The sequence below is a fragment of the Neodiprion virginianus genome, chromosome 4, assembly GCF_021901495.1.
Source record: "Neodiprion virginianus isolate iyNeoVirg1 chromosome 4, iyNeoVirg1.1, whole genome shotgun sequence".
Lineage (NCBI taxonomy): Eukaryota > Metazoa > Arthropoda > Insecta > Hymenoptera > Diprionidae > Neodiprion > Neodiprion virginianus.
Genome location: NC_060880.1, coordinates 39,564,809 through 39,582,064, shown reverse-complemented (window position 1 = coordinate 39,582,064; position 17,256 = coordinate 39,564,809). Strand labels below are relative to the sequence as shown.

The 17,256-nt window shown below is 42.7% G+C and overlaps 1 protein-coding gene across 12 annotated transcripts in view; it reads left to right on the top strand.

Annotated features, from left to right (window-relative positions):
* The window catches only part of LOC124303758 (pleckstrin homology domain-containing family G member 5), a 166,475-nt gene that overhangs the window by 146,861 nt on the left and 2,358 nt on the right, over positions 1 to 17,256 (top strand). For 11 of the 12 annotated variants that reach the window (XR_006907979.1, XR_006907980.1, XR_006907978.1 and 8 more), the window contains 11 exons: positions 2,389 to 2,528; positions 7,124 to 7,200; positions 11,066 to 11,354; positions 12,296 to 12,441; positions 12,523 to 12,834; positions 13,925 to 14,074; positions 14,151 to 14,411; positions 14,862 to 15,116; positions 15,769 to 15,992; positions 16,429 to 16,608; positions 16,678 to 16,883. Coding sequence is in view for 1 of the 12 variants with exons in the window: in XM_046761373.1 (XP_046617329.1) it covers positions 2,389 to 2,528; positions 7,124 to 7,200; positions 11,066 to 11,354; positions 12,296 to 12,441; positions 12,523 to 12,834; positions 13,925 to 14,074; positions 14,151 to 14,411; positions 14,862 to 15,116; positions 15,769 to 15,992; positions 16,429 to 16,608; positions 16,678 to 16,883 (2,240 nt within the window). In the remaining 11 variants the exon portion in view is untranslated. The remainder of the gene's footprint in view (positions 1 to 2,388; positions 2,529 to 7,123; positions 7,201 to 11,065; positions 11,355 to 12,295; positions 12,442 to 12,522; positions 12,835 to 13,924; positions 14,075 to 14,150; positions 14,412 to 14,861; positions 15,117 to 15,768; positions 15,993 to 16,428; positions 16,609 to 16,677; positions 16,884 to 17,256) is intronic. The other variant, XR_006907981.1, reaches the window with a different exon arrangement.

Here is a 17,256-nt window from a genome sequence, read left to right as displayed (position 1 = left end):
TTGTGCAAGACTAATCGAACCCTTATTAAAATGGTGGGGTTGATTTTAGCGATGGCAACTAATAAGAATAATCGATGCATCGATTAATCGAGTCCAAAAAGATAATCTAACACGACGAGTCAATTAATCGTGTTTGAAAAATAATCGATTATTCTCGATTAATCGGGGAAAAAGTAATAGATTTCATTGAAAATTGAAAATCGATTATTTTTTATCTTTCCTAGTTGATTTTAAACGACTGGCGCCAGTCTGCGGTGCAAAGAAGCTAAAAAAGCTCAAAGACGCCACGTGACTATACAATTTAATACCGCAAATTTGACCCCTGCTTAATTCGCCACCCACGTTTACACATATATGAATATGTACGTATGTATATACTCAGTATATCGGGGAAGCAAAGCTCGAGGTGATAACGCCTGTTTGTATATTTGCGCAAACATTGTACGAGTTTGCGTATTTGCCGACGGGAAAATTTCACCTGCGGGCAAGAATTTTTGCGCTAATTTGCGGCGTCGAGGGTGAATGTTCGGGGCAAAATCTCTGCCACTGAACTGTTGTTCGTCACAATTATCTCATTTTAAGCACGCTTTTGACAATTATGTATCATTTATGTTCTTCTATTTATCCGATTTGTCAGACAGATGCTTTTCATCTGAATTTTTGCTCTGCTAAATTTTTTTAATAATTATCGGCCGGGAAATTGACTGTGAATTAAAATTAAAAAAAAGTAAAGAAAACTGAAATCTCAACTGACATGGCAAATTCCTTCCTTTTCCCAAAAAAACAACTAAAATATGAAGTGAAAAGGCAGATTCCTTCCTTTTCGCGAAAAAACAACTAAAATATGAAGTGATACGGCAGATTCCTTCCTTCCCGAAAACCTTCGCGAAACTGAGACATAACGCGTGCAGTTTTATCGCCGTACTCCCTTGGGGGCGTAATTTAATCGAGGGTAATATACACAATTGATTAGCCATTCGGTTGATTCGCGGATGTAATTTCCCGACAATTGCATTGCCCGTTTGTTCTTGCCGGCTGGGAATTGGGCGGTTCCTACATTTATTTCGTCCCGGGGCAAGGCCTGTTTTACCGTTAGCGTAGCTCGTTAATCGGCGACAGAAAGCCGCCCCAAAATTAGGGTTATAATACTAATACAAGGCAGGAAGACGGTTTTACGTACCTACCGAGTGACACTTGAGGCCGATTGTAAACTGCAATTGATCACTGCCATTGTGTTCCGGAGAAGCGAAACGGCCCATGAAAGCCAGGAACGTATAATGAATTATAATCGCGAGCTCGACCAGCGAATAATCATCGTAGAACCATTTGTAATAATTATGAAATTTCAACAACGGGATGTATTATAATGAATTAGCGAGGAGGCAGCATATTTAACGTTAATTGCGAACCACCCCCGTGTGTATTTCACCATCAACGACTTGCTGCAGCGGGAGTTGGGAATTGTTACGGCATTCCGGGATCTCGACCACTCATTTTCACAAGAATTCAACCAGGTCGTCCTTAAGTCTAACTAAATTCTAACTAATTCGACCCGAAATACCACAAACATCCTTACATAGTAACCGTGCGATTCATTTGATCGATGGCTGTTTATACGCTGAAATTGAATTTAGACGTCTCATTAATTCGGACAATCCAATTAAGTATAATCAATTTTTACCACTCCTACAAAGTTTATTCCAACTCGAAACCGAGGAAGCCTAATTGACATACCGCGAGGAATTATAAGTTAGTTATTCTCTTGTTCGTGCGGTTAATTTGTTAACTCATATATTTCTCTCGAACAATAACCGGGCAAGAATATCGTCGTTGGCAAACAATTTTACAATTACTTGATTATAGTATATACTTGGAATAGAATTATTAAAATTTTACTTTTTTTTCCAGCCGTGCTGTCGAATTAACATGATTAGAATTTTCCGTGACACGTGAAACGCGTTGCATCTATAATAAGGGAACTGGGCGAGCAATTACGAAGAGCTCTTTGTCCGGTGACAGGAGTGTGAGAAACCCGTCCCTGAACGGTTGGAGCCCAAGAATATTGCGTCAGGACCGCAAACAGCCGTTCAATTTAATTAATTCCGGCAATTGGTTTCGCCTCGCAGCGCGCGTGTCGATGTCGCCATATCTTGTCGCAATGTCTCGGGAATTTTTGGCCGCCGAAACACGTATTGAAGATGCAATGTAAATTGAAATCCAAGCCCAGAGTAGGTATAACTAAGACCTCGCGGACTCTGAATCCCCGAGCAACTCGTCCGCCTCAACGCCCCCGTAACTTTCTTTTCCTCTTTCCTTCCTTTGATTCGACTCGAGGTGCCGAATTATATCACTCTTAATAAGCTCCCTTTGTTCTCTGACTAATTTCAGGGAGGCTCTGAGCGGGGCCTGTGAACGTCGAGGCATTGACTTGGGGCGCGTCGACGTTTTCTTGGACTCCCTCAACACTCCTCTGCCAGTTCTTACCACTGAGAGTTCCTGCATGGGTGGAAGGCATCTTCGCATCACCGGTAAGTCTCCGAATTACAGTCAATATTCGTCGCTTAGACCATCAGGAGATGTCCTTCTCTGCCACATCTAGATCCCATGAACCCCGGTTCACTGATCCTTAATTCCTTTCTTCCCAATGAGTTCCAGTCCTCAGCTCAAATCTCACAATTCACATTATACAATATGTACAATAAGACTGGATGATCATTTATCTCTTGTCCTGAAATAAGTTGTTGCAACTCATGTCCGAGTCTAAGATTAGCCTTCATATTCGTAATACAACTTCCGAAACATATCGCATGGATGGGTTTAACTCCGTGAATTATCGACGATTTCAAATTCACAATGCAGCAGATGATAAAGCGCTAACTTGCCGTTTCAAAGGCACAATTTACGGATCGAGAATCCAGTCGGCAATGAACGACCTCCTTTGCAGTTCAGGGTATGAGTAACACAACGATCGCAGAATTTCTCTGAACGTCTTTGACACGTTGAAGGATAACCAAAAGCGTTCAAGACCAATTTGAATCGGGAGGAAGTTGGTCAGTTTAATGATCATTTCCCTTCCGGGAAATTTTAAATAAAAAACAGTCCTCTGTCAACACAAGATGTAATGACTTCACGTATCACTCGATACTCCAGTCCGACAGGCAGCCGAGTGTAAACGAGCTGATCGTCCGCAGAGATTTGCATTAGTAATGATTAGACCCACCTCAGTATTCACGTCAAGGGACAAAGGGACGATCGAAGGATGCTGCGATGGGACACCGGATATGGAGGTGGGCTGGACGAAAACCATCCGTATAATGAAATTGCCAACGCTTGTGCGATACGCAAGCTAACATCGCGGATTCTGCTGAGAAGGAAGGGATCCATCCTCGCTTGACAAGCATCCGGATTTGATGTCGTCCTGCGCTAGCGGTTTATCCGGAATGAAAACTCTGGCTCATCGTGTTTCTCTGCATTAGTCATGTTTCACCCTCCACCTGATATCGGCTTACCCTCGCAGCGAGCCGCTGATGGCCAGGGAGTTAAGTAGATTTTGATGAATTTCATGCAGCCCAGGCCCGCCCTCGTGACTGGACATTTCAGCGACCAATGTAGAGATGTCTATCATCCTCCATTCCCCCAATCCCTGACCCGTTTCGCCATCGTTCCGATTCCCTTCGTTTTTCTCGTCGGAATTAAAGCTCGGGCTTTAGCTCGAGTGATAATTGCCCTTGTGAAACGAGCTGGTATTTCTAACCTTTCCAGATGTTATTGCCGTCATTTTTACTCCACGACTCCCTAGAGAAATTATTCTGAATTTCCGTATTATTGTAACCATCGAAATTCAAATCATTTCTCATTGTCGTCTGAGAGGAGGAAATTACCGACAACTCAAAGAAGCCTCTCGATCACTTTGCACGATAATTCATCAAGTGCTTGCGGAGATTTCATTCAACCTCCAAATTCAGGCTCACGATCTATCATCAGTTAGATCTTGTCATTTCAAAGGTACGGTACCTTTTATTGTTGATCGACTCATAAATGCCAGGAAACGCTTTGAACACTGGTTCAAATGAAACTATACTAGATCGTGATGAATTGATCGGTCTCTTTAGTACGTGGATCTAGTCCATACTTTACCGTGATTGAATTCTCGGATGTCAGAGTTTTGTTGCTTAATTTCAGTATTAACTTCGTTGAGAATGGCACAAACAGTTCTGAAGTACCTTATACACAAGAAAATGAAGCCACAGTTTTATGACACTTGGAAGGGTTGCGTGTCTCGCGGTAATATTTTAACAATATTGAAACAGTCTTCTGGAGCATAATCAGGTGGTGGTCGGAATTTGTCAAACGTCGCTTCTCACAGGTTGAGGTTGAACGTTAATTCCACAGGCTTTTCAAGTTTGATGTCTCTATAAATATTCTAGATTAATGGTTTTGAGGTCGCCGTACGGCGGCGAGAGATTTTTTTCTTATCCTGCAAAAATGCTTAATCAGCAGCGACAAAAGGAACGAGTGTAAAATAATTGTTGAACATTCTCGTCTGTCCATGCTTACGCGAATAAAGTAACCCCGAGGATATTTTTCACCACCGTGACATTTTAAACGAATTCCTCGTTTCGGGGTAATTGGACATTACCGTTTTTCCTCTGCAGTTCCTACAGCCAGTCACGATTCGTTCTAATTCCCGTGTAATTATTTCGCGTAAACAGAATTTTTCCTAAACTGCACTTTCATCTCGTCTAATAAACTCGTGTAATTCAATACTGTCGTCCAATTTCGAATTTTTAAATCAAATTAGCACAGCGGGCAAATTGCCTGGAAAAAATGACAGGAATTCATTTCGAAGAGAGATTTTATACGTCGCTTATAATTCTTAGAACGGAAGGACGTCGATTAATCATGCTAAAACACACCCGCTATGTTCGAGATTATTCAATTAACTCGCATCTTCGCTGTGAAATAAAATTTCGCGGTGGTAAACCGAAAAATTGATTGCAATGTCCTGCGTCATGTCATCCGTCAGACAGCCCGGGATAACCTTTAGCCGTTTCGGCGTAAGATGAGAATTAATATTCTTCAGCCGCGGGAGTTTCGCTAATCTCGTGATGAATCGCGTAACACAATACCGCAAAAATTAATAATCAACTTTAACGTCTGATTAACTTGCTCAGCGTCGCTCAGTTCTCTATTGTCTCGCATTTCGCGTATTAGGTATACCTTATTACAAACTAGTCCCGAGAATCGAGCTGCTCGAGCTGCGCAAGCAAGTATTAACTTACAGCTTTCGAATTTCCCCCGAAAGCGTGACTCATACGCTGGAAACACTCGAAATCTCGTCGACAACGCGCTTATTATTATATTAGTACAATGTTTACTGTGTGCTTGAGAAGATAAAAGCTCTCCCCGGTTGTTATACTTGTTAAAACCTTGTCACGCACCGTCTGATTACGCTTTCAAACCGTTTCAGTTACATACATTCCTGACAAATACGCTCGGCTTTGAACTTGCGTACGCACGAGTAAAACGATCACATACCCTTATGCTTTATCTACATCAGCTGTGTAATTGATAAGCCCTAGAAGTTGACAAGCCTTTATAAACTCTCTGCATATTACGAACTTATTAATATGCTGAGAGTCTTTTGTGAAACTTTTTGCCCTCAAATTTTAAATACGTGAGGGTATCTACTGTATCTTTGGTTTTCTATCTTCTGGCGTTGAGGGAGTTCTGTGTGTTTCACAAAAAATTCCTGATGGTAGTTATACTAAGCCGGTGCTGTATACAGATTCCCATACCGGCATTTATCGACACTTAGCCAAGAAACAAACCTTTTTCGGAATTTTTCGACGGTGAGGAATATTCCCACTCTGGTTAGCTTGAATTGTAGAAAAAGGTTCGTGTCTTGGCTAAAATTTGGGTAAATATCAGTATGGATATCCTTATCCGAAACCGGCCTTGCATACCTACTCCCGATATATTACATGTTCGCAATTATAATTGATAGCTGGAATATTTCGTTGACATTGAATGTCAAGCATGGCAGTTTGGGTAGCTTGAAAAATACAGGCTTGACGTTGAAAAATGAAACTCACTCGTCGCCAGTTCCAAGTTCAGAATATACAGATACTGGGAAAACGGATCGAGCCCGTCAAATCCAACTGACGCTGGCGCATATTTCGTTCAACAAATTATAGCCACTTGCCTACCTGCAGCCTATAATCACGAGGCTTAATTGTCGGTCACCCGGGGAGCGAAATACCGTGCTACGTTCTTATCACGAAATAAGTATAATAATATGGGAAAACGAAGAATGCAGAAGCATATGGTGATAAATCGACGGACTCGTGGTAATGGCCCGACCTATTGGTCTCTTTCCGTTCGGAGGATAACGAATCGTTTCCGGTCCAACCTACGGTGTGTTTTATTTCCGCATATGCGGTTCCGGCTTTTATAATTACTCCTGCGGAATCGCGGTAATATAACCTTATAATGCGACAGAGGCTCGACCCTCGTTAAGGCAATTATGGTTATTGCCGCGGTTTCCGCGTGGGCGCAGCCCGTGTGGTTATAGAAAATTTTGCTGACTTTTTAATTTCGGTTCGTTACCGACCGAGCTGCCGCTGCTGTCTAGCTAATGAATAATGAACGTGGTGAGAAAAACGCTGAATTCATCGCGATTCGACTCGTCTGCTTGTACAGGAATTCAGTAGGTCTCAATGTCCGAAATCCAGGAATGGATTATGACAACCCCTAGCTGTATTTCAATTGGCATGTTTTTCGAACTGGACAAGCCTCACGGACTGTCCAAGGGACGAGATAAAATCACAAAATGCACGACAAAATGGCGTCAATCGATAGGAAAATTGCGGACTATTCGCGTGTTCCGCTATCACTGAACGAGGGTATAACCTACTACACCTTTTATACGTATACGGAATGAAAAATGGAGGCTTATTTTTAGTTCGGTTCGCATTGGAATCTACATCGCCGATGTTAGTAATCCTATCCTTTATTCCTGCGGACGGAGAGTGACACAGAGAAAGAAGGAGCGAGGGGGAAATCGATCATCCATCCACACAGAAAAAGCGGTTATTACCGTCTGCGACTTTATTTGTTTCAGCCAGAGACGATAGAACGAGCACGAGACCGGCGACTCAAAAGAGCAATCAGAACGTGTCATTACGCAAGGCGAGTGGGGTGAGTACACACATTGTTACTATACGTACTATACGCAGACCGACTCACAACGCCGTTTAATAACCGTCACGGTAATTCTCACCCTCCGCGATGTGATATCGAGGGTCAGACATCGTCAAGACACCCCGTTCAAACACGAGTGCACTCAAAGTCGTGATGAAGAGTGTTTCGAAGAAGGCCAAGTCGATAACCTGCAAGCGTACTCTTACAATTTTTTTCCATTCCATACCGAGACCCCGTTTCCAGTTATCTGTAATTCGCCTCTTGAACACTGAACCAAAGTTCCGGAGCGGCTACCTTATGTCCCAAATATCCATCAGCCGACGATTCGAATTTCTCAAGCATAAAGAATGCATTTTCCATAGATAGATACAGCGACCTTTATTCGATACAACCTATTGCAAAAACATTATCACCTGAATCGAGCTGGGTGATGAAGTAATCAAAGGTCGACAGAACTTTTTAGTTTTCCCCTACGTTTGTTGGTAACACAATTTTTTCCGCAGCGCGCTCTCGAGATAGGAAAGCAAAAAAAGTTTCCATTGCTTGTTGTTATTGTAATCAATGCTACCACTCTTACTAGTTAATTTCCTTATTAACATTTCTTTTTTTTTTGCTGTTGTGGTAACAGAATGTCATAACTTCTGAAATGAGAAAGTGAAAGGGGAAACTTGTGTCATGCCGCCGGATAGATAAGTCCGTACCTCGCATTCTTCATTGAAAAAGAATTGGAAAGAACGGGAGATAACAACCCTGTTCTATGATCAATAATCTGAAACCAAACAGACGAACTTGCGTGTATCGAGTATGTTTGAAACATATTTCTGTTTGCACAAATTCGCGTGTGTATCTATGCTCATACGGTGAAAATACGACGGTTGATTCGGGCCAGAATACGTTCAAATACACGTGGACCGATTTTTGCGCTTTACGATTAGACTTGTTTGACTTCGTGAATTTTACTTTTTTCCTTTTTTTGGGGGGGAGGGGGGGTCTTGTGCGATCTATGCGCTACTGTATCAAACCGTGTTTGAAGTACGAAAAGTAAACATTCCTGTCATACTGAATAACCGATGTAGGATCAACAAATATTCGTTCATGCACTTACGTCTTTCGTTAAATCAACTGATATTTGCACTATCGTTTACTAAATATTCAGCTCGCTTATCGTACTCAGCCTACGATATACTTAGGCCAGGCCTTAAGTTACCTGTAAGGGAACCTGAGGAAATAATTTGATCTAGCCGTTGCTATAGGGTATTCCGTTATCGTGTCTAGTCTTTCGTCTCTCATTCTCGTCCGTATGAGCTCCTGTAATTTTTTCATTTATCGAACTTCCTTTTCAGGAACTCGATTAATTGGCTGTTCAAAACACTCAACATCATTCCTGCATTACAGTTGAAATTTTCTTCAGTCAAATGGTATCAGTCTGAAATTCGTACCCAAGACGACTTTTGGCAGGTGGCTTTTATTCGCTAGTCACGATTTTGCCAGAGAGAATCGGTGTGAATAGCTGAGCGCGACCCAAAGTCGCCTCCGCATGGTCAGCCTTTTAATCACGTTTCGCTTTCTGCGGGGTGGCTTGTGTGCTCAGATTTCGATCTGCGATCTAGCCAGCGTCGCGACGTCCTAGAATCCCTTCTGATGCTTACGCAGCGATTCCTTCTCTCCCATCCCAATGACGCACTCTAACTGATACGTTCCGTCACCCCCTAAAACGTGAGCTTTTGCACGCAAGATGCGAGGGCCGCCTGTAAGGGTGGTTGGGTAATACATTAGTTCCAGTGCCGTTGAATTTTCGACGAGCTACCGACCTCGTGGATCAATCGTCAATAACGCCATGGATCGATTTTTCTAAATCATTACCGAACGGGTTCGGCAGTTTCCTGTTGGCATGTTCCCTGTATCGAATCCAGCTCACGAACTCGTTACCGCGGTGCGATTCAATAACATCCCTATTACTTGGCGTTCGATACTTGGAAGGAAAAATCATTATCAAGTTAGACCACAACTAGTAGACGTCAGCCTGTTCACGAGCTTATTTGAATAGACAATTTTCTCGCTTCGAAGTTTATAAGTCTGATGGGATTGAAAGTTATTCTGCATAACGAAAAGCTGCCATGTGTGGAGAGTATGTGAGGTATAATTTTTGTGGAAGCTGGAACGGTGAGACAAGCTTGCCTCTTTAAAACCCAAACTCACTTCAAAGTTGAATTACGTAACAGGTTTACCGGCTTCCTACGTTGGCGATGCTTATTCTCGAAAACGGCGGTGGAGTTTTAAACGAGTAATAAAAAGTAGCTGAAACTCTAGTGTTCGTATATAGCTGTTCTCTTTGCGAACGGGAACGGTGAAAATAAAATATGTAATATCTCACGTGCGCACGGAGTATAAGGCATACAAAGCCCCTCAAATCCCTCCTTTATAAATATTTCGCTTCCCTTCGAGGGGAGTGAGGAAAGCGCTATTCCAGAACAGAATTATACGCCATTCTCAAGCGTTATCGCGTCTACAACCTCGTTTCTTATGGGGCATAAACCGATGATGGAGAAAATCCTCAGTTTATATTATATAACTCGCTGTTGATAGGAGAAAGATAATACACACGAGCAAATTCAATCTGTTGCATCATCGGATTATTTTCATATATTTCCGTACATGGACAGGCTTGTATACCATCAGCATTTATCAAACTTATGCATGTCACGACACCATATTAAATACAATAAACACTCACCAAAGGACCCCGTTTATGGACGAGGTAGCATAAAGATCCCTTAAAATAATGGGAGCCAAAAATTTCGAAGAAAAGTGAACCTCTGTTACAAACATATGTTCTCCGCAATAACAAGACTTTTCACAATCAATCCCTTACCAAGAAGGTCAGACACGCAAGTTCGAAGCAAGCACCCCCAAACCAATCAGAAGAAATTAGAAATTAATAGAATTTTCGTACCGTCCTACTCATGCACGTTTTTGGCCAATCATAGTCAAAATATCTTCACCCATTCGACAACCATTAGCAACATTGCTACAACATCTAGACTGAAGTCACATGTTTTAGAACCTTTTAACCAGGGACCGAACAAATTGAACTGTGAAACCGAAGAGATCAACGATTGCACTGGTCTTAAAATAAATGAAATATCGATTTTACACACCGAGTGTCATAATATTCAAAATCCAACCTATTTCCAAGGTGTGGAAAGTTAGTGAAAGTAGGAGAGAAAATATTTCGATCAGGGCACAAATCAACGATTGAACTGTATTCGCACACCCGCAACACAATTGGAACTCTTTCAATCTTATGTGCATATTGAAAGCATTTGAAAAATGTTTAAAAGATAGCTGCTCGAATACTGAGAGTATAGACGAGGCGTACATTTTAACTGTCTGAATGCCAGAGTTAGCCAAGAAAAGCAATTTCAATATTGCGATATGTGCAGCTCCAGTTTCTCTGGCATGAAACTGATGGCAGTATTACCGAAGAAATGCTGCATGAGACATTGAAAAGTTGCCAGATCTAGGCAGCGTTATTGTCAGATAAGTAATAATAGTCTAGTGCATCTTTTCGTACATCCTATTTCACAGTACGGAACAATATGAGATTTTTCATTGGAAAAATGCATACCTTAGATACTAATATCCATACCGATACTTACATAGAAGACACCAACCAACGAACAATCATAAAAAACTCGGAATTCATGAATCTCAGAAATGGTCGATCTGCAGACAAGTTGTAAGTGAAAAGGGAAAAGTAATTCCAAAGAAGCGAGTTTCTCATCCTGAAACACAATTATTCCAGCCCACTGTCTACTGCTCACTCACAACATTTTTTCTCCATTTTCATAATCCAATCCAGCAGAGCTCCCGGGGCCGCAACAGTCGATTCTTCAGCGTGTCTACGGAGGACTCGAGCGTTGACTCGGAGAATCCAGCCGTCGTCGGTTCCACACCCAGCGGAAAATCGTCCTCGGGGGCGGCGGGTCTCAAGGCCAGCAAGCAGCGGTGGAGTGGCTTCTTCACGAACACGAAGGGCACCAAGATGGAGTCGCTCGTTGAACAACTCAACGAGTACACCAAGCACGGGGTGCCACGACTCACCGACATTCAGCTACCCTACGTCGGCGAACGCGACGCTGACGAAGAGGGTGAGGATCACTTCATTCCCCCTATGCCGTCACTTTAACGTTTCTACTTGTTACGTGAGGTTTTTCTCAAGGAAAACCATGTCAGCTGCATTCTCATAATGCTGATGGTGTCTTGCTGGGTGGCAAACGTTTGGTAAAGTCTGACTCAAGTAGTCAAAAAATGTTACAATAGCTTGACTTTGTTCTGAGACAGTGTAATTGCGTGAAAACGACCAATTCAACTGCCGAGATAAAGAATCAAAGGCTTTATACCACAGTTCCATGATCGCGATATGATGGAATTGTATTTGATCTTCCATTACTGGTTGTACCCGTTAAGATCCTGTATGCATATATCGAAGATTCTGGTAATCGGAAGTTGAATATTGTTCACGTTTGGTAAGTGCTGAATTCAAACGGATTCAACGAACTTCAATATAATTGGTTTCAATAGAAGTCGATGAGAACCTTGTGAAGTTGAGCCGATCGTTCAACTTCGGTTTTCAATGGCTCGAGTTCTAAATGGACCAAGAACCATCCGTTCTGATGTACAGTTAATCCTTCTCAATTTCTAAAATATTAAGCAAATGCAATTCAATGACTCTTTCTAGATTTTTGTCAATTGATAGAGGACGAAACACAGTCAAAATTCTATTTCAATATAAAATAAACGGCAAGTAATACTGATTCATCATACTTGTCATATTTAATCCAGTACAACTTTCACCAGTACGAGTGATTGGTATTATAAAAAATCCGACCGAAATATTTACGACGGTTGACACGGTATAAAAATACTCAGACATTGTAGATCAGCGAACATCAATTTGGACTAATTGACAATAGCGTGACGTGCAGTGTATTGAACAGGAGACATCGCGCGACCCTAAATTAGGAACGAACCCGAAGTTGAAGCCGACCTTTCTCCAAATGTAAATTGAGGTAAATTGACATTCGTGCAGGTCTTTACGCCCTGGAGGAGGATTGGCGCGACATAGTGGAGGCCTCGGACCGACTGTCAGAAAAGCAACAGCAGCAGCAAACCGCACTTTGGGAGTTGGCGCAGACAGAGGTCGCCTACATCAGGACGCTGAAGGTGGTGACCGACGTAAGATCTCGTTTGATACTTGACATCGGCCCTTCTCAAAGTCGAGGAACTTGACTGCTGACCGCGCTGCTTTGCTTCCAGCTCTTCATGGCCTGCCTATGCAGCCTACAGGCCTGCGGTATCCTGATGGAAGTCGACAGGACGAAGCTCTTTGGTAACATTCCAGATATCTATGCCGCGAACCGATTTTTCTGGTGCGAACATCTTCTGGCCATGGTCAACGCGGCCAGAGTCACAAGGCTGCCTCTCGACCCCGGCGACCTTCTTCACGGCTTTGAGACCTTTGAACAGACCTTTGCACCCTACTCGAGATACTGCGCCGAGCAGAGCAGGTGCCAACAGTACTGCAGGGACCGTTTGAACGACAACGAATTATTTACGGCATATCTCGTGGTAAGCAGGATTTAAAAACCTGAAGTTGATTTATGTAGTTGGAGATGAAATAAGCAATTTCAATTCACCTCACGCGATTTCCGTAAGATAAAAGATGCCGTGAATTTGACTAACAAGGAAGTTATCCCAGGTCGATCTCTCCGATTAAATTTCTTTTGCAATAATGTTGTAGTAGACGAAAAACTAAGCGACAGTTATTTTTTTTTTTTTTCTTCTGTACCACTAAACACTTTAAGAGAGTGAAACGGTTTCTTTTTTTCAATGACAAAATTACATTTTTCATTTCTCGTTATGAGAAAACTTTTCCAGTTGGATGGATTGAAAAATATTATATTCTTGTGGGCGAAAGTGACAAATCTTTCCTCAACATGCCTTACTTTGGAGGGTGGGTTCAATTCCTTAAAGTATTTAATGGCAGATAAAAAAAAAAAATACGTGTCCTTGTAACACGATTATGTTAAATGAAATTATCTAGATAACGTATAGTACGGGTGATGAGTGCGTAAGTTAGAATTTGGGGTGCCTTCTCCACCCTTCCAATCTGTTCATCCCGTTTCATCCCCTTCTCCCGCGCACTACGTCAATAGAATTGTACCTACGAGCGAATCGGGGACCGTGGGGCAATTGTACGGGAAAATCCTTGGTATCCAGGATAACGTGGTAATAACACCGGCTGCGGTGTACAACTGGGTTGAAATTTACAAGCGGGGGACTCAAGTCTGCAAGGCATTTTAACCGCGAAGTACAAAAGTTCGGTGAACGTGAGGGCTTGCGGTGGAACGGGCTGGCTTAGGTAATACCGCAAGTACAGGACTCCCTCACCATCTCCTTATAGTCGAGGGTAGGAGTATTAAACGTCGGTGCGTCGAACGAGAGTCTCAAACTATTCGGAATCAGCTTGCTAGTAACAGCTGTCTGATCAGTACCTCGTTGAGCGATCCATGTCACATTGCTAAAAGAAATCTCATTGCAATTCATTCGTTTAATCTTCAAGTTTTATCGTACAATATTGTAAACGTTGTAAATTTCGAAGGGTATTAAGTCATTCGAGCTCTGACCATCACCTTATCTTTTCATTGTTCACCTGCAGTGGTGCGAAACGCAAAAAGACTGCAATCGATTGAGGTTGCTGGACATTCTAGTGAAGCCGATGCAAAGGCTGACCAAATATTCTCTATTGCTGAAGGCCGTCCACAAGAATACAGAGCACGAGGAACAGCGGTCTGAACTTACGATGATGGTAAGCCATGACGTCCCTGATTCGGGAACGACGATGCTCGATCATTGACTGAAGTACGAGTTTCTATCTGTTGCAGATTAAATCCGTAGACAAATTCGTTGCTTCGGTAAACGCTGCTCTCAGACGAAGCGAGGAGACCGCTCGTCTGGCGAGCGCCGCTGCTCGTCTTGAAACTTACGAAGTCGTTGAGTCTCGAGACGAGGAGCTTGACAGATTAGTCAAAGCTCACAGCAACCTCGACATCATGACTACGCCGATGCCTGGGTGCCCGAAGGATGCACCGAGGACCCTTCTCAGAGAAGGGGAATTCAAATTACGGGACGGTGCCACGAGCAAGGTATGATTTATGAACACTGTTATTGCTTCCTGTGTATCCTGTCTCGGGTTACACTCTGGATAGCACACTTGTCGAAATTTCAAGAAATGAAATATTTGACTTCTGAGTTGGCAGAAAATCCACATACACTGACTGTCGATCAGCCAAAAGTCGTAGTTCGGCCAACCGTTCGTCTACGAATGTCCGCACAAACGCCAAGACCAAGACAACGTCAAAAAACAATAATTGGATGTCACATGAAACTCGGTTTAATAATGTTAAAAATTTCAAAGCTTCGCTTTGACTATTTCTTGATGACTACAAGTCAATTTATAGTCAACTCTAGAGTACACCATGTGCTATTTGGGACTATTAGGAAATGTTACTAGAAAGTTCTTTGATTGGCTAATTGTAAACGTGCGATGGATTTTTCTTTCATTTCGTCTTATGTTACGGTTCCGATTGTTTCAGATGGAGGTGCGAGTCCTTTTGCTTACTGACATGCTGCTTGTATGCAAACCCTCAACGAAAAAGACCTCGTCAAGCAGCGGGTCTGGAGGAGGCGCGGCTGGTGGTCTCAGGATAGTCCGCCAGCCCTACGTCGTAGACCGCATCCGCGTAAACGAGCTCAAGGAACCATCCAGTCTGGGTCTGGTTTACCTTAACGACTACGGCGCAGCATGTGCCGCACTTATACTCAGCGCTGGGGAGCCGAAATTGGCCAAGGTAAGCTGATGTCCCACCTCTTATAACGCTTTCATGCATACGTTTTTCCTTACATGCGATTCACTTGAAATTTTGCATGCGTAGGCTTCTGGGGTCTCCGATTACGAATCTAAACTCGAAATTCTAAAATTCAAAATTGCAGATCCAATATGGCGGACAAACAAAAACCGTAAATAGAAAAATTTCAAAAAACTTCTATAGACATTCGGATTTTAATGGTAGATTAGCAGAAAATTATTTTTTTCGTGGAAAAATACGAATTTCAACCATTTGTTTACATGTCCTATTTTTGTACTAAATAAATAAACTTGATTTAGTATTTTTTTTTTTTTCACTAAGAAATATATCAGGAAACATGTGTAACCAAAAAACGCGGCAGTTGTTACCAGAAAAGTAGTTTAATAAATAAAAAGGTGGGACGCTGAGCGTTTTGCTGACTCATTCATTTATACACTCAGTAGTCGATATATTCATTAATTTACAATTTTTCTATTATACATTTACTTCTTCAGCTGTTTCCGTTACCTCTTATCCTAAAATTTATTTAGAAACTCGTTGAGTGAACGAAACATTCGGTAATCATTTTTATAACACCTCAACCAAGCCATTTCTTCACCTATTTATTCAACGTTACTCGTTTAATTGTTTACAGTCCTGGGTCGAATCTCTTCGCAAGGCGCAACAGCAGTTTGCGCGAATGAAATTGCCCCCCGTGGTTGGTGCGGCAACAGTGCCGATCCTCCCTGTCAGCAGGCAAGCCAGCACCTACCTCGGAGACGGGGACTTTGACGTGGAAGATGCTGAAGGTGTGTTGGGTCGGACTCCTCGCGGAAGCAGCCGGGCCTCACGGGTCAGCAGTCTGGCCCACAGCCACAGGTACGACTAGCACGGAGATTGAATTACTTATTGAATATGAAATCGAATGTTGCGAGTAGCCCAACTATGTATAATGTATATAGAATCTAACGAGTATCCGGAGTATTCGAAGATAAATCTATTCCACCTGGAGGGAATTATTCTCCTTGAAAGCACAGTGAAGCACCATTTCCAATTCGTTTTTTATTTTTTTTTTTTTTTTTTTTTTTTTTACTAGCCTTGTGTTTTTTTTTCACGGATTTACCTAGTTTTGCATATCCACTCCCAGCACTCCTCGCCTCGTCTCGTAAGCTCGCGTCCGGGACGTACAGCGTTATGCCATGCAGATGTAGTGTTGGGATAGCACTGCTGTTATACCCTCCAACATCTTCCTACTCGACAAATTTACATTCGCATTTACACTTCGACTGTATTTTGACTCGTGGTTTTTGCACAGCGGAAGCATGGAGATGGAGGGCGTTTCTCCCGGCAGCAACAGCTTCGTCGCCAGCTACAATCCCAGCAGGAATGTCAGCGTCGAGACGAACGAACCTCCCCGTGCCTCCAGTGTGTCCTCGGAAGAGGGCGGCAGTGAACTTGCAGCTGCCGGGCACAATCTCAGGCCTCTGCAAGTCAGGTAAATTAAATTACGTCAATTTTTCTCCACCCGCATGCGGACTTCGCTTCAATTCTTGTCCCGTTCCAGGCGCTCGCTCCTCTGCAAATCTCCGACGCCAAACACCCTCAGCGTCCAAGTACCGGCGTACTCGGGTCTAGGTCAGTCTTTGCCGAATCTGACCCTTGCAACGTCACCACAAACGTCAACCGTCTCGCCAACACCGCCTAACTCTCTCCTGATCGTTCCTCAGATCACCAAGAGCAAGGATACTCTCCTGTCTCCTGGACACAGAGGTTGGTCTAAATTTATATCATTCGATCTACCGTTTTGAGTTGAAAATTTGGTAACCAGTAAGCGTCCAGTGATCATAACGTCGAAGATCAAGATTAACACCTTGTCCATTCTTAGTTCAAATAAACTTATTATAATTGGCTTGAGGAATACTAATAGACGGACCGGACATTCATCAGACGTCAATGCACCAAACTTCTTGTTTCTTTCTAGACTCATTATTTCGAGTTGTTATAGCTCCTTCATGCGTTCTCCAAGTCAAGGTTGATGAAATTCTATACTGATAAATATAGATTATACTATTGCGTGATGTATATTGCCGCGGACCAGCGATCATTTCCGTGCCATCAATTACGAGTAACATAATATCCCAAT